Source organism: Taurulus bubalis (assembly GCF_910589615.1).
Source record: "Taurulus bubalis genome assembly, chromosome: 7".
Classification (NCBI taxonomy): domain Eukaryota; kingdom Metazoa; phylum Chordata; class Actinopteri; order Perciformes; family Cottidae; genus Taurulus; species Taurulus bubalis.
The window spans coordinates 15,094,723-15,116,034 of NC_136595.1; the positions used below are offsets into that span (position 1 = coordinate 15,094,723).

At 39.8% G+C, this 21,312-nt stretch overlaps 2 protein-coding genes across 2 annotated transcripts; one reads left to right on the forward strand and one right to left on the reverse strand.

The window, feature by feature from the left end:
- Positions 1–1,739: 1,739 nt before the first annotated feature.
- On the reverse strand, positions 1,740–6,643 carry klhl26 (kelch-like family member 26; the record flags this gene model as incomplete). The annotated part of the gene is made up of 3 exons (XM_079220949.1): positions 6,570–6,643; positions 3,846–4,028; positions 1,740–3,321 (listed from the first exon to the last, which is right to left on the reverse strand). Exons 1-3 carry the CDS (start codon positions 6,617–6,619, stop codon positions 1,740–1,742), a joined length of 1,815 nt encoding a protein of 604 aa, XP_079077075.1. The 5' UTR covers positions 6,620–6,643.
- A 3,457-nt stretch (positions 6,644–10,100) lies between these two features.
- On the forward strand, positions 10,101–19,787 carry il12rb1 (interleukin 12 receptor subunit beta 1; the record flags this gene model as incomplete). Its single annotated transcript, XM_079221592.1, has 15 exons — positions 10,101–10,176; positions 11,588–11,711; positions 13,056–13,207; positions 13,313–13,455; positions 13,544–13,580; positions 14,631–14,753; positions 14,993–15,069; positions 15,456–15,687; positions 15,847–15,993; positions 16,341–16,442; positions 17,611–17,766; positions 17,981–18,136; positions 18,235–18,304; positions 18,630–18,705; positions 19,479–19,787. 15 exons carry the CDS (start codon positions 10,101–10,103, stop codon positions 19,785–19,787), a joined length of 1,980 nt encoding a protein of 659 aa, XP_079077718.1.
- Between the last annotated feature and the right edge of the window lie 1,525 nt (positions 19,788–21,312).

The following is a 21,312-nucleotide window of genomic DNA, read 5'->3' on the forward strand; positions in this document are numbered from 1 at the left end:
TGCACATTTAATCTATTCTGGTTAAACTTGTTGGTTGGACCAAACAAGACATTTTAAGACAACAAACTGGCTTTCACTAGTTTGGTCTCTAAAACGTTTTTCTTTTTTGATTGGGTAATACTGCACAGTGATTTTCCTTTTTAGTGTATGGGAGTCTGTTGATAGAAGCAACATGTTATAAAGAAAGGCATTATTATACTTCAGTTGACCTGATGTGGAAATACATCATCCTGCAGTAACAATAAAAGAACAGAGAAAGCTCCTGAAGGGTACTTTTAAAACATTATAGATCTTTAATAAAGGATGCACATAAAGATTTACAAATGTCATCCTTCCCCTTTGACAACAGTAGTTTCCTTTATATTGCACTTCAACAGTAGCATGTGCTTTAAACAGGTACAGGTAACACAAGACAAATACACACTAAGGCAACAGGAGAAACAGGTTTTAAAATGGACACAATCCTTTTGGATGATCACATTTAATGGGAAAAACAAGAACTTCAACTTGCTTCTTCCTTTTCCACACATTAAGTGTAACGGTGACTTCAGCAGCAGAACCAGATGAGAGAGTCAACATTAAAGATGGCAAATGGATCGTTTAGGTAGCTTTTCTGGGGGACACTAGATTTGAGACTTTTGAGAATAGTTTTGAAAATAAAATCTGCATTAATGCATATCACCCGTGTCCACTTATTGTGTTAGTCAAGAGACAAAAGCATGTGGTACACAAAATTTAGCACTTGTTTAACATAAAAAGCAGCAGACACTGACGTGAATGATTCATGTAGCTGCCTGAAGAGTCCACACTGGTTTGACTGACCGAACAATTAGTGTGTCAGTGGAGGTTTCAGCTCAGGAAACACAAGGGCATAAATAATAATTTCAACAAAAAAACATTAACACACACATGGAATATACAATTCCAAGCTAAACGCAAACACTTCTCGTGTTCATTTGTGCAATCATTACTGTGCATTGTTGATAAGTACATTTGAGGACAAATAAAAGAGTGAGATTTTCGGTTATCTTGGTTGTTCTAACAAACTAAATACTAGAACATAAAAAGCAGACAAATAATTAAACATTCACAACTGTACAATCAAAATGTCTAACATCATAAAGGTGACGTCTGTTAATACCTTTGCAAACACACTTTAACTTTCATAAATAAAATTAGACAATTTGTTCGGTCTGTAACTTCAGCCCTTAAATGGTAAAACACTTTTACAGACTGAATTCAAATTATTTTGTCAATCAAAAGTGTAAAGAAATTAAGGTAATGCTATTCCGGAAGATACCGTATCTTTACAAGTCATCTGGAGATGATATTGCCAATCAATAAATGATAGAATTCAAACAGGAAATTACTCTAAACACTAATTTCAAAGCAGTTCTTTCAAATTGTCATTCAAAATTGTCATTGCTTGTATCGGTATCATAAAAGTGTCTCAACATTAAGATCAACATGTTCTCCATTAATGACAACATTGTGGCAAGTATAGAAAATAATACATGATTCTGAGTAATGCTGCTTAGTAGGTTATTCACTCAAATTAACACACACACACACACACACACACACACACACACACACACACACACACACACACACACACACACACACACACACACACACACACACACACACACACACACACACACACACACTCCCCTACCCCTCAATGGCCGGCAGAAAGAGCACGGGGAATCAAATCTTCACAGTCGCAGGTCAGATGGTCAGCGTTGTGTGGTGTTCTGTGGAATAATAATTGGTGTACAAGCGATGCCAGCAAAGGATTCTGGGAAGTGCAAATCCCTCTCCCACTCGTCCGTCTCTATGTTGTACACCTGCACGATGCTCGTGACGTTGTTCAGGTGCCAGTTGTAGCCCCCGACGATGTAGATCTTCCTGTCCAGTAAGCAGCAGCCGGCCTCAGACTGCCCGACTCTCATGGGACTGACTGTGGTCCACTGGTCGTTCTCTGGAATGTAATACTCGGCTGCAAGCACATCAAAACAACGGTCCACATGGTCCATGCGACCGCCCAGAGCATACACCCGATCCCTGGTGCTGATCATGGCATGCAGCACCCTGGGTTCATTCATTGGGGCTCTGAAGTCCCACTGGTCTGATGCTGGGTCGTAGCAGTGAAGAGTTTTCTTGTCATCTAACGAAACACCATAACCCCCGGAGATATACAGCTTTTCTCCACAGGGAGTCCCTGCATGACCCCAAATCCTGCGTTTTAAGGATTCCACATTAGTCCACTCGTTCTTCTTTGGGCAGTAACACTCGACAGATGACAGACTGCCGGATCGATTGCGCCCTCCAGTGGCGTACAGCTGTCCGTGCAGCACGTTGAGCTGAAACTGGATGCGAGCCTCCTGCAGAGGCTGGATGCGCAGCCACTGGCTCAGATGCGGGTCGTAGCGGAAACAGCTGTATACCGCCCCCTCGCCGCTGCGGTACTGCAAGTGCTGTCCACCGATGATGTACACAAAGTTATCAAGTACTGCAACGCAAGCGTGGCTGCACCCCGTCTCCATCTCCGTCAGCTCTTTGAACTGACGGGAAGACAAGTCAGGGAGATGGTACACCTTAGTGCTCACTGTGCGGTCGTTGTCCGTGTAGGGCGTCCCGCCAAAGGTGATGACTGACAAGACGTCAGAGCGTATGACCGTCCGCGAAGACTGCATCTCGTGCTGTCGAAAGGGAAGAATCTGGTAATTGAAGGCCTCGAGGAGATACTGGCGGCACAGCACATCTTCCACCATGATGTCCACCGTCTGAACACTGTCCACCAGCTCAGAGGAGCGCATGAGCGGGAAGCGCACATGACAGAGGACGCTGCTGGCTTGAGCCCGACGAGACTCGTCATACTGGAGCCACCTGATGGCGGCGTGGAAGAGGTCGATTTCGCTACAGTTCTTCAGTTTGTTGCTCTGCAGAAAGAAGACGAGGCGCTCCATGGGGATGTGCAGAAAGTCCTCCTCCTCCGCAATCTGGAGGAAGTGGCGGAAGGTGAAGGCATCCACCGACTCTTTGAGGGAAGACAGGCTGAAGGCGGTGGCCATCTGGCCAATGTGCAGGCAGGTCTCCACGCTCATCGCCGACTTGAGGAACTCCTCGCAGAGCTCCACGACCGGGACCATCTGGAGGAACACAGCTGCCCCGAGGACATCCTGAATACAGTCCAGGTCTAAAGTGACTTCTGCACTGTAGGCAAAGTCAATGATATGTTTCAGGCCACGGGCAGACAGACCCTTCAGCTCAATGGTATCCTGATTTGACTCCCTCATGCCTCCGGTAAACATTGCTCTGTAACACAAGAACAAGTCGGTGAACTACATGATGAGTCCATTTCTTCTATGCAAGCGTCGTATGACTTCAGAAGTCAGAGCACTTAGATGATGCGAAAAAGCTCTCTTATTTCTGAATTATTGTTTAGTTTAGGTGTCCGTGGCAGATTAACTGAAAAATATCTAATGAGAAAAGTGTGCAAAAAACATTTACAGTACATTTGGCGCCATTAATGTCGCCCATTTGTTTTGATTCGTCCAATTTATGTTGAATAACCTTTCCTTTTAAAATGTCCTCACTTTCCATTTCTACAATAAAAAAAAAAATCACTCCGAACTCTGTGCAAGTGAGTGCATCATTTGCCATTTCTCCCTCCTTTACCTTCATCCCCAAACAAAATTGCTGTTGATATAGTTGATCTGTGAACTGCAGCATACTCCAACAGTGCACTCAGCGTCGATGGCTCTGGATAAGAGCATCGGCTAAGTGCTTCCAATATAAAATGTAAATGGACGGTGAGAAGTCTTGTGATTCAGACTGACCTGAAGTAATCACTACAGGCGGCAAGCACAGCTTTGTGGACCTGGAAGCGCTCCTCATTGATGGCCAGCACAACGTCAAGCAGTTGGCCCTGAGCCCGCAAGACCGACAAGCCCTGGAGGAGGTTGGCACTGTGGCTGGAGGCGGAGAATGTACAGCGCAGGGTGCTATTCTTGTTAGCCATACTGGAAAGAAAAAAAAGGTACTCGTCACAATTGGTTAACAAAGGGACCCTTCAGAATAAAACTCTCTTATATTGTCCATGGCTTGAATTCTTAACTGAACGAGGAGACTTTGTTAATTTTTTAATATAATGTAATCCAGTTAGAAGCAGTAATATTGTGGCCGAGCAGGCTGTATGTCTCAAGAACATATGTGATCTGGATGTGGGTATTGTGTTAACTGAAGGCACAGAATCACAGAGCAATACTGTGATGGAAATGTGATCTAATCTGCCAGTCAGCCACGGGGTAATGCAATCTGTGGCGTACAATGTTTTTGCATTAGTGAGAGCAATTCTGCTCACAGGAAAGAGACAACTTTGCCATCAATGAAATTGCCATTGCTCTGTTTAGACTATTTGTTGCTGCACAACAATAAACATAAATTAATCTGTCAGTAAGTGGCTGAACTACTACATGTTCGTAGAAACAAAATCTCAGTGTGCAGAATGAAAATGTGGTTGTTGATAGAAAACCCCATTGCATTGTGTAGAGGTGACATCACCAGGGAAAGAAAATGTGACAAGATTAAACACCTAATTTAGACTAATAGGTAGAAACTCAACCTGAGAGAGTATTAAATTTCTTGACAAATATTTCTGCCGACCTGCTTTGTTCAATGAGACCCAAAAGTGACATCCAATTAAAACAGAAGGCAGATTACAGATGACAAAATGCATCTACTCACCACATGCAAGTGTAAGGGAATGACCTCATTGTTGAGTCCAACAAATCATTTTCAGATCACAATTTAATGCCGAGCAGAAACTAGGTCATGAAATTTGAAATTGGATTAAAGCAGTGAAGCCTTTGGGCCTGTGCGTATACTGATCAACCTAATTCCAACACACAGTTTTTTTTCTGTAAAATGTTTCCCTACGTTCCAGAACTAGTGTATATGCTGATCTTGATGGTCGTCCACTTGATGGTCGTTTCCTTCTCTTCACACAGAGACATACTTTCATTTTGTTGCAACTTCAAAAAGGAAGTGCTTTATTCGCTGAATCTTAAAAGGGACTTTAAGTCTGCTTTGGCTGATTGGAGTGAGTAAAAATAAACTTTCAGTCCGAAAATACTTTCGGCTGGTATTTGAAGAAGCATTCACTATCTGGACTGAACTTTACCAACAGGCAGGACTCGAGCTTGAAATGATAATTGGTCGGGCCTATTTTAACAGCTGTACCCAGATACACTGGTATCCTCGGAGTTCATTCAAGTGCCAAGAAAAATGTTTGCAGTGCTTTAGAATTTTTTTTGTTATTACATACGGTATCAGCCCAAATATGAACTTTTTTTAATCATTATATTTGGTATTAGTATAACATTCGTAAAAAAGATCTCTTTCTCTTAGTGTTTCTTGTCCTGTTCCATCAAAGTAGTGTTGCATTATGGGCAAGGTTTGTTTGTAATCTTAACATTGCTAGTGAGTTTCTTCTTCACATCCTTTTACAATCTGTTTTCTGAAATGAAAATTAAAAGAGTTTTCTGAGGGCTCGTACTTTAAAAAGGGCCTTACACACTGACTGCGCCCCGCACTCTGAACCCCATTACTTCCAAAGGCTTGTCATGAAAACTGTGTCCTGTGTTAATGTGTTGTGCTGTGTGCAGTCGGAAAAAAAATCTCACTGCCAAGAAAAGGTGGCTCATCTTATATTCTGGCCAATGCAATGGTGTACCATCGGGAACGCCACACAAGTTTATTACTGTAAAGCCTGAATTATGGTTATGGCCACAGGAGACATTTTGACTTGACACAATAGGAAAAGTTACACAGCCATCTTTAATTTAATCATCTACACATGTGGTTTTCCTATCTTGGCATGTCTACTGTGAAAATTCAGCAGCTGAAGCAGCAGGCCTACAGTAATTAGATTTTTAAACTCTTAAAACATTGACATCAGCAGCCTTAAAAGCCCAGTGTCGGTCTGGCTATGGGCAGGACTGACAACAGTCAAGGTCTTTTATCTGGTTTTATTAAACATGTGACTTAAAAAAAAAAAAAAAAAGTAAACAAACTTCCACTTCTGTTCACAATTTGCAACTTTGTTTCGCAAAGTGTTTCTTGTTAGGCCTAGTACTATTACATTGTGGTCTGCACCTTACTTTGAATGTGTTCTGTTGAAATAAGGTAAATTAATGATAATTATAACATTAACTAAGGGGCCGTTATTGCATCAATATTTACATAAAGTATTGAACATATTAACTTAGACATTGAAATATAACAAATTAAGTCAACATATATGTTTAAGTTCCCCTGCTACAAAAAACCAGGCGACTTTCTGAATGGACAATTGTTACATCCTGACTTTATGTCCACTGTTTGTCATCGTAGATATAAAGAGCAGGCAGTGTGGAGGCCCGGACAAGTCCTCGGTGTTTCCCCGGAGTCCAGCCGCTGCGCCGGGACGTTCCAGCGGGCTCAAACAGGGCTGCAGTCCCGGAGCTGTGACGGCTTCGCACACGGCAACAGGGACCCGTCCACCAGCAACCCGCTTCACTCACCTGCTCTGTGGGTGTTTCGAAGCAAAGTCCCGGGCATCCGACTCCGCCATCTTCTAGCACAGAGCAACGCGCATGGAGCATTTTCAATGATGTTACCAGAAGGTCAATGGCACGTTTGTTCTGTTCATGTTTTTTTAGTTGTTTTTTTAAGTTTGGGAACAGCCTGTTTATCAGGCTGGAACCGAGGACTGCCGTCTGTCTCAGGTCCTGCGGTGAACCGTGGTAAATACGGCGATGACCTCTCCTACCGGCTGTTTGCGGCACGTCCCTCCTCTGTACCAACACATGCTGGCCACTGGGTGGCGCCACTGTGACATGTACTGTACTTTACTGTACTGGTGTATTGACGTCACTGGAGAGGTTGAATGATCTCAAACACCCAGAATCAGAATCATGTATTGGCCAAGTACTTTGCAAATGCAAGGAATGTGACTCTGTGAAAGGTGCATAACAATAAACATAGACAAGAATCAAATGATAAAAACAATAAACATGCAATCATAGATAAATATGGTAAAGAACAAACGGATAACAGTACTTTAGAACATATTCTAAAATAAACGTGACAAGTGTTTTAATAAGAAAAGATGTGCGTTTGAAATTGTCCTGGAATGTAAGGGTCAGAGTCATGGGGATCCTGGAAAGAGACTGTTCTTGTGGCGTGAGGTCTTGGTCCTGATGGACCGCAGCCTCCTGCCAGAGGAAGGGACTCACATAGTTTATGTCCAGGGTGAGGGCGGTCGGCTACAATCTTCCTAGCCTACTTCAGGGTCCTGGAGGCGAGCCAGTCATGGAGGGAAGGCAGATTGCAGCCAATCACCATCTCAGCAGAGCAGATGATACGCTGCAGTCTGCTCACGTCCTTCGTGGTGGCTGCAATGTACCAGACACTGATGGAGGAGCAGAAGATGGACTCAATGATGGCAGTGTAGAGCCACCATCATGGCCTCAGGAGGAACATCCTCTGCTGAGACTTCTTTGGAGCTGATGTTCGGCTCCCACTTGAGGTCCTGGGTTATGGTGGAGCCCAGGAAGCAGAAATACTCCACAGCGTTGACGGGGGAGTCATAAAGGGTGGGGGGAACCGGTGCTGATGGTCCAAGAGGCTGATGCGTGCTTACCCAGCTTCACATGCTGCTTCCTATCAGACAGGAAGTCTGGGATCCACTTGCAGGTGGAGTCGGGCACATGCAGCTGGGAGAGCTTGTCCTGCAGCAGAGACGGGATGGTGGTGTTGAAAGCAGAGCTGAAGTCTACAAACAGGATCCTGAAGTAGGTTCCTGGGGAGTCCAGATGCTGGAGGATGTAGTGGAGGGCCATGTTGACTGGGCCGTCTACAGACCTGTTGGCCCTGTAGGTGAACTGCAGGGGGTCCAGGAGTGGGTCGCTGAGGGTTTAGAGGTGGGACAGCAGAACAAGGCACTCATGGTGTAAGAGACATTCAGATCCTTTGAGTATTCTTTAAGTGAACATAGCAATGAGTAAAACGAAAACAAATAAGTAAAACTCCTTAATCTTCATGATTAAAAGTTGAAATACCACATTGTAAAAAATGCTAATTAAAAAGCAAAGCAAATACGGTGTTCCTGAGAGCTGCAGAGCAAGGAAACACATGCAAATAGACAGAACATAAACAAATTATCTTCATAAGCCACAAACCATTGCAACAAGCAAAAGTACCTGTGCGTATTACTATACATATTATTGGATTATCATTAATTATATAATATTGTGTAAATGTAATCTGTGATAGATTGGTGACCTGTAAAAAAAAGAAAAAGTATATTTTATGGAAATTAAATTGAAATATCTCTGATTCTATTGTCCTAAATAGAATAATATTAATAAGAATAAGAATGAAATATCCCATATAAGTAAACTATGTTGTGTATACTATGAACATCATAAATACTTCAGCGAAAAAATTATCCTTTATTAATCCCCTTGGGGAAATTCTTCTATGCATTTGACCCATCCTTGGTTAAGGAGCAAAGGGTTGCCCTGAGAGGCGACCGGGGAGCAGCTAGGGGTTCAGTGTCTTGCTCAGGGACACTTCCACATGTGAACTATGGGTGGATTGGGGAGCGAACCGGCTACCTTGTGGTTGCAGGACGACCACTCATCCACCTGAGCTACTATTTCAGCAAACAAAAACATTAAAAAAAGACTGGTAAACGGCCGTGTGCTGTTGTGGCAAAAACACTTTATTGTTTTAATTTCTTCAGTTCTTGGAGAATTCAATATTTAGAAGGTCGACAGTATATTCAGCGTTGTGCCCGTGTGAGCAACATAGCTGCAAATGTTTTGGCGTGCATAAATAAATGAAGGTCAAACAAATACAGTCTGTAAAGCATTTTACCGGTGTTGTGTATTAGAATAGCATTTGTTCAGGGAAGTTATGGATACCATTTTTTTAATTTTTTTTACCCATCACCAGTGATCTGCACTAAATCCATTACTCCTCTCCAGAGCTCCTCTTGTACAGAAGTCCCTTTTTAAGATGAAAGTGCAAGTGATTTGGTATGAAACTGTAGCTTTGTATAAATGGGAAATGGGGAAAAGAATGAGGATGTAAGATGAGGAGGAGTTGCACGATAATCATTGTTTCCGATACCACAACATGAGCTTGAGAGAAAGCTTTAAATAGTTAAACACAATTTGTTAACAGATTTACACACTGTGAGATAAAAAATGAAAAACCTCCTCCATCCACTTCTCTTTCCATTCAAACAGTAAGTCTAAAATCTGTTTTAGTATGACTAAAGTGATACAACCAACAAAAGTAGCTGCAGCAGCTTTAAGGCGAGCTGTTATGTGGATATTTCCCTTTGACCAATATTATAGGCGAGTAAAATGTCCTATATCATACTGATGTTTAAAGACTTTGGATCCACTGTAAATACTGTAAGTATATATAGTACTTACTCCTCTCCTGCTCCAAACATTATACTTTAACCCAGGAGGTGTAGGTAACCTAGGCCACTCATGTCAAACCAAAACACAATTGTTTCCTCAACCTAACCAAGTAGTTTAGTTTTCTTTAGCTAAACGTAGCCTAATTGAGAATGCAGTTTGGAAACAGCAAAAGCGCTATAATGTTGATATACACATATACAGAAATGTTGATGTGAAATGTATTTTTGGTTCAAAAACATATTTGTGGTTTGCAGAAAGGTACAATGCCAAAGAAATATGTCTGTCTACTGTAGTTTCCAGAGTCTCTTTTAGTTTGTCTCTGAAAAGGAGTCTGGAAATTAACTTTAAAAGAAGAAAAGAAAAAAATCAACGAAATGACTTCAAAGAGTTGTCACTTTCACAATGGCTGTTGTGTCTGCGTGACACAGAAAGCATCAAACACTAACCTCCCCCCGCCCCTATCACCCGGGTTTTTTGCTGCAGTTCATATAAACTGCGAGACATGAAACTTCTCTGACATTTCTGAGAAAGACCATGGAGTTACCTGAAGGCAGGTTGAATATTTGGACTGTCACACACTGAAGAATGAGCCTTCGAGACTTTCCACTCTACCTCATGGAAACTTTGAAATGCTGGAGGTCACTACATGAATACATTGTTGTGTTCATGTTCCTTATAGTGGTCAGCAAAGGTAAATAAATACCCTCTATCATTTTTTACTGATAACTTTTACTGTTAACCTCTATCTGATAGTATCACAACACTTTGCAGAATCACACATATGAAAGTGAGAATTCTCTTTCAGTAAAGGTTGAACATCAGCCATCAAATTGTGAGCTTATCGGCATCATGTGGTTTCCATTTGCATCCGCACTGCACTGCTGTGTGCAGCCTTCATAGCTTTACCTCAACTGATGTTTCACAGTTTGTTTTCTCACCTTTGAGCTTGAGTGTACTTTGTACAATGAGACAGACTGGTTCAGGGCTTGGACTGATAGACTGTAGCGTTTTTGCTTCAAGCAGATTTAATAGAATTAATTAATTATAAACGCATGAGTTATTATAGAAGCAAGGAAACTTTATAATGTATACTTATTCTAAAGTACTGTTATCTGTTTGTTGTTTACTATATGTATATATTATTGCACTATGTTTATTTTTTGATCATTTCATTGTTTTATTCTATGTTTATTGTTATGCACTTTTCGCCAAGTCAAATTATCTTGTATGTGCAATGCCAATCGAGTCTGATGGCAGTCAGTTTACATCACAAGACACAATTAGTTTAAGTAAGGACGCCACTACATTTTTTTTTTACATAACTAAATTATGAAAATAAATGAATAAACGGTCAAATTAAGAAAATTAATGGAATGAATGAAGAGTATGATGATGAAAACAATGAATAGTGATGAACACAAATGAAAATGATAACATGTGACCAGGTAGAATCAGTGACTCATATCATTGATTATTATCGTTGTTTGATGTTTATCGATTAAATTTAGTTCAATATATTACTGCACTGTTCAACAGTTGAGAGTTTACGCACAAGGGAAGGTTGTGAAGTAATTTATTATTAGTTATTATTGAAGAGAGCTCCTACTTTAGGTCTTAGGCTTATTTATTATGTGTCTTATCTGCTGTTAGTCTATCCAGGCACGTAGCAAATTGAGAGTCCAACCAATTTGTCACCTGGGGGGGGGGGGGGGGGTCCGGAGTTTTTGGAAGAATTTTATCAGTTAAAATGTTAAAGTTAAAGACATTTTTGTTATCATCACATTTCAGTTTTCAACATCTTTCCGTTGTGCACAACGGGACCAAACGCCAAACCTCTAACAATTAAATATGCTTTATTGGCATATGGGTAACACAAAAAAAGACAATACAAGTGTGACAAAGACAATATTGCCAAAGTTTAAAGTAATAATGAGATAACATTTTAAAAATGTTCTATAAAATGTGTATTAAAAAAACCTGCAGCCTTTTTATATTTCTGCTTTGGGTTTGATGCTGAAACAGGTATTTGTTAATTTCAAGACTATATAAGATAAATGTAAAAGATGTATAAATGAGATCATTTGAAATGTGTCACTCCTAAGGGTCAGCATGTGAGGCTCCTTCCAGTCCTGAGTGCTTCAGAAGAAACTCTGACGAGTCTGTTTACATTTGTGAATGGAGCTGGAATTCGACTGAGAGCAATGTGGAATTTTATGTTTACTTTAAGTGAGTATGGTTCTGTGTTTGAGCTGCAATGTTTTGAAATGCTGACATGCCTATTTTGTGAATACGTATGGATGGAACAAATATTAGACAGTTGAAAACCATCAATCCTTTCTGACTGTCAATTTTACAGCCAGGAGACAGTTATCTTAGCTTAGATTAGCGTACATTATGGGGAAACAGCTAGCTTGGCTCTATCAGAAGGTAACAAAATCCACAACGAAATAGGGATTAAACTACAAAGGTGCACTGAGTAGAGTGCAGATCTCCGGCAGGTGTGTCTGCAACTTGAATTGAATGAACAACGTCTTGACACATTTGGCTTGTGAGGTGTCGACGTTCAAAGTCAAAATCAAACGCCGATGGATGCAGACAATTGGCTCAATGTTGTAAATATGTTGTTTATAAGACACGTCATACAATCTTCCAAAAAAAAAAAAATAAACTCACTGTCTGTCTGCTTAACAGCAGCTGAGTTGCATCGAGGTACAGCAGATATGTGTACTGGTAGTCCCCTATGCTTTAAACAGTTAGCCAAACACACCAAACAAAACAATAAAAGTCAGCCAGTTCGGCAGCGTGGGTTATGGAACATCATATTCCGTTTGGATATTCTGAATTAGGCCTTATTCCAAAGTCGCCTTTTTTTCAATTAAGACGTGTGGGATATGCCGATATTGTTCAGGTTTTGGGAGCATTCTTTTGACGTGTATACAGTGCATTTGGAACATGTTTAACTTTTCCACATTTTGGGTTAGGGCATCGACCCTGTCAAACACAGCCCAGAATGACATCAATGTGCGATTCACTAATGATGAGGATGCGTCATCGGAAAATGCATGGCTACAATTGAATAATCATTGTCATTAGCCATGTAACAGCTTATTAGCTATATTGTCTTTTTTCCTAATAAGGTAAAAAAACATCAACTAATATTTGGTGCATGTAAACGTATGGTACTATAAACAAGTCTGTATAAGGTATTTTAAGAAAGTGGGAGTCAGCGCAACCACAAGTGGTATATTATGATGCTGCCGCAGAATGCAAGATTAGCCGTGGACAGAAACAGAGGGGCACATTCACTCACTCTTGGACGCACACACACTTGCAGGATTCTCCTGGCAGAGATATGGCTCATAATAACACATGATATATCATTTATTAATTTGTGTGCTTTAGAGATGCTGGTAGGTGGATTTGTGTTACCTTTGGACAATCTTAAAGCAATTTAAGGGAAACAAATGGACAAAATTGGATGTAAAGGGGTGAATAGACACGTTCAGTCTAATGCTGAGGACATGTGTTCCTGCCATGCACTCAAAGTTAGCTCTATATGTTTACTTGCAGTAAAACAAAGTTCAGGAGCTTCGAGAAGACGTGTTCCCTCAATGAGGAACAGATCAGGATCGCACGTAGTGCTGTTCACATTTGGGTGGAAGCTCGAGTCGGAAACTCCAGCTGCATGTCGCCCAAGAGGTCTGTGGTACTCGGTAACACAGGTACAGGTACTCTCATTTAAAAACACACACAAGTGGGAGAACTTTACTATATATAAAGTGCGAAAGTATAATAAATATAATACATATTTGTCTTCTCTTCAACAGTTAAGTATGAAGCACCACTCAATATTTCCATTTCCTGGCTTAAAAACAACCTCAAGTTAAAATGGATAGCTGCAGAGGTGCATCCAGCTTTAGCCGAGATCCGATTCAGATGCAACGGAAACCCCACAGAATCATGGGGAAACGTGAGGCCGATTTTCTGAGCAAATGTAAGGCATCTGAAGTCGTTTTTCTACATGAATTAACATGTTTAACCTTTTATCCGTATTGCAGTTGCAGAGAAAAACAGACACCAGTGCCCCTTTTATGTGTGAGTAGTCTCTTGTGCTTTTGTAATTCAAATTTAAAATCCAATGGGGGGGGCGGGGGGGGGCAAAACTATTTGGATGTATGGAACACCATAAGTAATATACAAGTGAAATATATGGTTTGGTACATGAAGAAATTAAAATGTCACAGATGCGCACAAATGTACCCCAATGCAAATTTTGGAGACCTCGCCTGAATTTTCTCTGTACTAAACCCTCTCTAACTTTGTTCTGCTTCACTTTATCAAAGTCAACCTGTGCAGAGAGAATGTTCACATATTGTGCTATGAATTGGGTTAGAGGCAGACCTTACAGCTGCATCATTTCAAAGAAATAATCATCCTGAACGTGCTTTTTTTCTAGGCGGACCTGAAACCTTTTCATTTTTTTCTGTGTGTCATCTTCATTTACTCTTAACTAGCAACATATATATTGATATTTACACATTTGAACAAAATCTCACATGTGTAGCTTTTTATTATAACCAAAATTATTCAAATAGCCCTAGTGGTTGCAGAGATACACCCTTTTTAGTTTGGGTATGCAATTTTTGATGAAAGGGCCTAAAAATAGGTGTTGTTTTTTAAAGTGTATTCAACCTTGTTTCATATTGGTTCTTGGTGATCTATAGCCGAGGTACACTGAAGGAACATACCAGGGGTGTTAGCCGTCTAGTTTCAATTCTTATTCAGTATTTACTTTACTGGCGACTAAAGTCTTTAGATATGTTAGTTCTGCAAATTCTGAGACACAAAAACTACAGGTAAACTAAAGTCGGTGAAGTTGCCGTGCTCCAGTTCATTGTGCAACAATTAAGTTCACTGATCTGTTTTAAATAGTTTTTAGACAACAATGGAGCACTATCGCGCAGAGGAATAAGATAGCGGACTTTGAACATAATTGTGAATTGGTTTAATTCATTGTTGGCTTTGGTCTTTTCATGTGATTTGTTGACAATTTGAAAAACATATTATAACAATAAATATAGGATCAAATAAATGTTAAATATGAAATTTATGAAATGTCTCTCTTTTTTCTTTTTATCCGGACAGGCCATGTTATTGTTGGTAATCTGTTGAAGGATTCAGTTTACCAGGTTCAAATCAGACATCGGTCCACTCAGGTCCTCAACCCACTGTGGAGCGACTGGTCTCCAGTTGTGACTGTTCCCGCAGGTGAATTGATAGATTTTATAGTGTATTGGTGAGCACTTTCGGCTTTACAAATCACAAACTAAACTTCCATAAACTGTGGTGTTTGGTATGATGCCACTGAATATCATGAATTCCTTTACTACTTTTAAGGGTTGTTAACATGTGAACAGATGCAGTTTTAAGATTTATTCCACTCTAAAACAGTTAAGTAATACCAAACTAAACAGCCTGCACAAAAATGTCTTGTGTTTTTACTGCAGAGCTTGAACAAAAACCTGAAGTCAACATGACAACAAGCCTTTTAAATGGCGGTCGAAAGGTGACGCTAACGTGGAAGGTAAGCCAGTGGCGGGAAAACATTTTAAATTATTACTTTTCACAAGCACATCCTGACTTCATCCCATATTGTTCAATAATGTGGTCCCAAAGAGGACAATACTAACGTGTCAAGTTGAAACAGTACAGAGTATGTTTTATTACGGTCTCTACTGTATGTATAACTGTAAATTCCTGCTGTCCACAATGTTTAGAGTTACACTTTTTATACAGCAGAAGAAGACAAACATATATGAAACATTTAAGATTTAACTGCAAATATAATATCTTTAAGTGCAGCCAGTTCAGCACAGAGTATGAACGTTTGTACTTTAATTCACTTGGACTGTTGCCCCCTGGCTGAGCTGGAGAACTCAGTTTGCTGTGTTTTTCTCTTCTGCTGTTCAGCCGATGCCACATGCAGCTGCAGTCACAGGAGTGAGTTACAACCTGACAGACACACAGTCTTCTCATGGATGTCCTTGCAAGGAAAAAGAACATCTCATCAACACGAGGAAACACACAACTACCTATGTCTCGTTATCTGCCGTCAACATCTCTTTAATCGCCAGAAACACAGCAGGGTCTTCTCCACCAGCAATCTTTCAAATACCGGCCAAACTTGATGCAGATTTAAAAAGTAAGCCAAAATGTGTGTGTGTGTGTGTGTGTGTGTGTGTGTGTGTGTGTGTGTGTGTGTGTGTGTGTGTGTGTGTGGTATGTGTGTGGGTGTGTGTGTGTCAAATATCATGTATATGTGTCCTTCAGTAAAGCTTAAAGACTGTTATTCCCCTGACAGTTTGTGACAAGACGTTACTGGGTGAAAAATTAAAAAAGAAAACTTGCCTTGAGTGGCACCCGCTTCAAGATGGAGATTCAAGGCCAGAAAATGTGATCACCTTAACGGCAAGGAAGTCAAAAAAGGAAAGGGAGCTCATAAGAATGAGTAAGTTTTATCTAAAGTGCTTTTAATCACATGATCACTTTGTCATATCGGCTCTACAGACAGCAATGGAGAAAAATATATTTAAAAAAAAAACTAGCTAGGATGAAAATGTTGTCAAATCCTTCACATAGTGGATTCAACAAATTCATATACAATACACCAAAGCTAATCATTGGCTGAATTTTGCACCAAATTGTATTGATGGTTTATGAACAGGTAGAAAAACATTACTTTTACTATTATTTGATTTGATTTGTTATACCACCATGGAGAAAATAATGTTGTTACACATTTACATAAAAAATATGTTCTGTGCAAGACAAACTATGAATCTGTTTCTGTTACAGAGATAAAGGACTATGTTCGCTACCTTTACTTTGAACACAGATGTGACGGCGGTTGGAAACCACAGACAGTTAAAATGTGCCTCTTTTATCAAAAAGAGGGCGGTAAGTGTCTATATTGTGTAAACATTCCTGGCAAATAAACGGTTTCTGACTCTGATTCTGATTCTGATGCACAGGGGCGCCACAATTATCAGACACTAAACTTTCTAGCTAACTGGAAGTCCTTCAAGTGAAACAACAGAGTGCATTGACAGTCGGTTGCTCTGTCCCTTTGGTCCAGACGGGAATATCTCAAGAATGATCAAATAAATATTGTAGACACATTCATGATCCCCAGAGGACTTTTTCTTCAAAACTTTGGTGATGATGTGACTTTTCCTCTAGCTCCACCAGCAGGTTGACATTTGTGTTTTTTTTGTGTGAAATGTCTCCAGAACTATTGTTTGGATTACCATATGATTTCGTTCAGACATTCATGCCTTTCTTGGGATGAATCCTAATTACTTTTGCTGATCCCTTAACTTTCCATCTGGCGCTATTATCAGGCCAGACAAGTAATTTGTCAAAGCTTTTGGTTTGTGAGCAAATACCTACAGAACTAATGACATTCCTAACCGCGGTACAATGATTTAAGTCCTAATTTGCAAATGTTCGAACATGCTAAATTATATGGTGAACGTGGCAGACATCTGGCCCATTCTCATTGCCGGAGTGTCAAATACCGTCACTTTGTCACATCCCTCGGCGTCTGATACCAATGCATAAGGCACTTTTTAGTGTCTGTTTGAGACGCACAGGGCTTAAAGTAACAATGTAAATCAGTGTCATTATTAGACGCTCAGCAAACCTATTTTTAGGCCTCTGCTCGAAAAATTGCATACCCAAACTAAAAAGGGTGTATCTCTGAATCATTTTGGTGTTATAATAAAAGGCTACACATGTAAGATTTTGTTCAGATGTGTAAATATCAGTCTATATGTTACTGGTTAAGAGTAAATGAAGATGACACACAGCAAAAATGAAAACGTTTTAGGTCCGCCTAGAAAAAAAGCACTTTCAGGATAATTATTATGCGATTTGAATTTCCTCATGTACCAAACCATATATTTCACTTGTATATTACTTATCGTGTTCAATACATCCAAATACAGGAGTTTGGGGCTTTTATTTTAAAATAAAACAACCTATGATTTACAGTCAAAGATGACAGAGACATTTGTCCCCACATGATGTGGTTGTTTTGAATCTACATTTTTCTTTCTCTCTTCAGTTCCACTCAGAGGACCTCAGGAGCTTATTGGTCTCAGTAAAACACACACTTCTGCTGACTTGTCTTGGAAAGTGATTCCCTTGGTGGACCAGCGAGGTTTCCTTACACACTACATCCTCTGCAGCGTGAAAGTCAGCTCACCGGATGAGCAGAAAGGTGGGAAGTCTTTTTTTATTTTACTCATCTTTAGCTTTTTGCAAAGACAAGAGTTTTATTGAGCTGAATGAAAGAAAATGTATGTATAATTATCAATGATATTGCACAATACTTCCCCGACTTTTGAATGTGTGAGACAATTAAACCTTTGTATAACCCAGCATGTGATGACAGCACTGTGCAAATGTAAGTTTTTCACATCTCATTTCATCAGAGTGCCATAACATATCAGCCTCTCTGACAAAACACCGTCTGGAAAACCTGACACCGGGAACAAAATACAACATCAGCCTACTTGGAGTGACACGTGCGGGAAAAGGACCTGAAGCCACAGTAGCTTTCAACACGCTCCCTGAGAAGCCTGTCAATGGTATCTCAAATCAGCTTTGTAGTTAGTTTATTTTGGAACATTGAATATGAGACAATGGTGAAGCTTGTGGGTGTTAACAAATCTTTCCATTTTATTAGTGTGGTGGAGTCTGGGATTGGTGTGTCTGTTCCTTTTCCTCACAACAACGTGCACCTGCATCTTGAAGAGGTAGAGCTGACCTTTACTGTCAATAGTGTCCAGTTTGAGATTAAATATTGATAAACCAAGCAGATAATGCAAACGGACTGAAAGCTGAGTCACTAATGCTGTGGTGAATTCATAATGTCCGGGCTATCTTTAAATGTATGTACATATGTTTTTGTGATCATTGTATCTTTCATATTATTCTCATGGTTTAAGTTGGCGAACATTAAGGCATTCTATGTGCTGCTTTTATTGAATGGCCGCTCAGTTTTACTGAATAAATGATAAATGCCATAGACAGCAGTTTTCAGGAATTTATTTAGTTAGAGTTTTTTTTGTCTATCCTTAGAATCCAAAACAAGATCTTCCATCCTGTGCCGACACCTGTTATTCCAGATTGCATTCCTTATCAATCAGAGAGTCAGGTAAGAAACTGACAATTATAAAGGGTTGTAGGAATAATATAATTTTGTAAAACATATTTTGTGCCAAAAAAAAAAATCCTGAACTTGCAATAGAGAGAGAAGTATTTAATCATATCAAAACAATTCACAACACCTGTGCATTCAGCAAACACGCAGTGTGTATAAAGATTGTGCGCGACCATTTCTTACTATTCTATTATATCACCAACCTGCTGGCTCAAAGTTGTAAAATGCAGATGTCATGAAGAGTGGAGCCGGTGGACCCAAACACAGGAGACTAGAGGCAACAGAACCACTTTTAATTCAAGGGTCAGAGAAGGAAAGACACAACTGAACATTTCATAAAAAATTAATGGAATTGGTGGAATAAACAAAAAAGACACCTCATATTTACAGATGGAGAGATGGGCGGAGAAGCCCAGGTGAGGTGATTAGGAGGAACTAACCAGTGTTGGGAGTGTGGAGACCTATTTTTTCTAAGGAAGTAGATTAAATGAGGAAAGTCCCAAATCTGTTGAAAGATGAAGTGAGAGAACTACAAACTGTTAATTTGTCCAGAATGCAGATCCCTGCGGCCATTTTCTCAGACACAGTTTAGTGAACTTCGGAAACCATGTTGTAGTTATTGTCCTCCTGTCTTTGTTTTACTTTGAGTATTTTCATACACCGTATGGCAATTAAACAAAATGTCATTGTACAGTGCTGTTTATATATGTGCATATGACAGTAAAGTCTGGAATCTTAGTGTTTTGTGCAAAAATGACCCACAACAGGAGTTTCTGGAAGGAAAGGAGGAGGTGGACGAGCTGACGCTGCACCAGCATCCAGAGGATAAGTCTGTCCCTGCGGACGCAGAAGAGACCACCGTCCTCACGGGAGAGTGGGACGAAGGCACCGACGAGGATGTGGATGACAGGGTTGATTCAAGGATGTCAGAAGGAAGCAGTGATGAGTGTCCCAGCTCCACAGATGAGGCACTGAGGAGCTCCATAAAAATGACTGATCTGGAAGTGGACAACGAGATCGCCATGCTGATCTACAGGAATGGTTTGGTGTTCGATGTGAAGACGGACTCGCCTTAAAATGGATTTGAATGAGGGTTTAACTGCCTCGCGGCACAACATTGTATATAGACTGGACACATAATTGTCTTGTTAAAACATTTTAAATGCATTTTTCTGTCATGTTGGATAAAAGGAGACTTGCAGAATAATTTACAGAAGAGGAAAATATTTGTCTGATCAAGTATGTTGAATTTTGCCAGTGACCTTTTTCTATTTGTTGCTGTGAAATCCTGATTTGGATTTTTTATGATTTTTTTTCTTATTTAGGTGTTAGACAAAAATATTCTTAACAACTATTAAATGGATTGTCATGAAATTTTCTTCAGACATTTCTCTAGAGGAGGAACCTTAAGGAGTTTAATTGTTTCCTTTTCACCACCAGAAGATCAAAGTTTGACCTGTATAATATTTTGATATCTACGAGATGAATTGGCACAAAATGTCATGTCAAACACCTTAAAAACCATAATGACCATCAGCTCCGCTGCATTTTGTGTTCTGTGCTTGCAAATGTGTACATTCATTTATCATGCAATAACTGAAATTATGTAAGGATTTCATTATATAATCCAAGGAATGGATTTTAAATCAAAGAACAGACGTACATGCCCTGAATAATTTCTAATGGCAACATAGCAGTGTCTTACAGCTGTGTACCACATGTTGTGTTTACTTCACAATTACTTTTACAATAAACATTACAGCTTCACAGAGCTACTAGAGTCACTGTAGACTCTTGTTAGCTGATACATCTTTTTATTACAACATGCAATGTGCAAAAAAAAAAGGAAAATTTCCTGTTAAGAGTCTATTGCATTGTTGGTCAGTGTAAAAATGAAACCTGCAACTGCAAATAAAAAGAAACGATGTGTGTGATGTCAGCACAACTGTGAGCGTCTACAATGTGACAGGAAGTGGTGGTCACAAAAAAGCCAATGACCTTAAAAAAAAGTAGCACATGCAAAGTGAAACACTAGATTACTAATCACCAAAGAGACTTTGTGGTCTAGAACATGTCATGTTGATTTACAAGAAATGATGACAAAGTGAGAGCATTTCCCACAATGCTGCACTTCAATTTTTCTGGAGAAAGGAATCTTACCCCTGCTTCCTGTATTGTTTGATTGTGGCTTGGGGAGAACACCCCTCTGTTGTTGAGCTAAAAGTCAAAGTGTTATCCCTCACCACAGATTATAATCATTGGTCCTGCACCACAGACAGTATGATAACATCTGATAAATGTGATGTGTGTGAAAAAAAATACTATGAGCCGATACTACAGTGTGTGTATATTAAGTTCAATCAAGAAATTATTTTCAAGACATGTGGACTTTGAGTTTCCAGAACTTGTTTTATCAACTTGGTATTGTTTTACTCAACCGTTAAATCCACCTCTATGGGAGATTTTGTATTGAGCACTTGTTTGAGGATCCATGCTATTCATCTATTGCAGGGGTGCCCACACTTTTTTGGCTCAAAAAGTCAAAAAGATCTACATACATTAATAATGCTTATATATATATATATATATATATATATATAT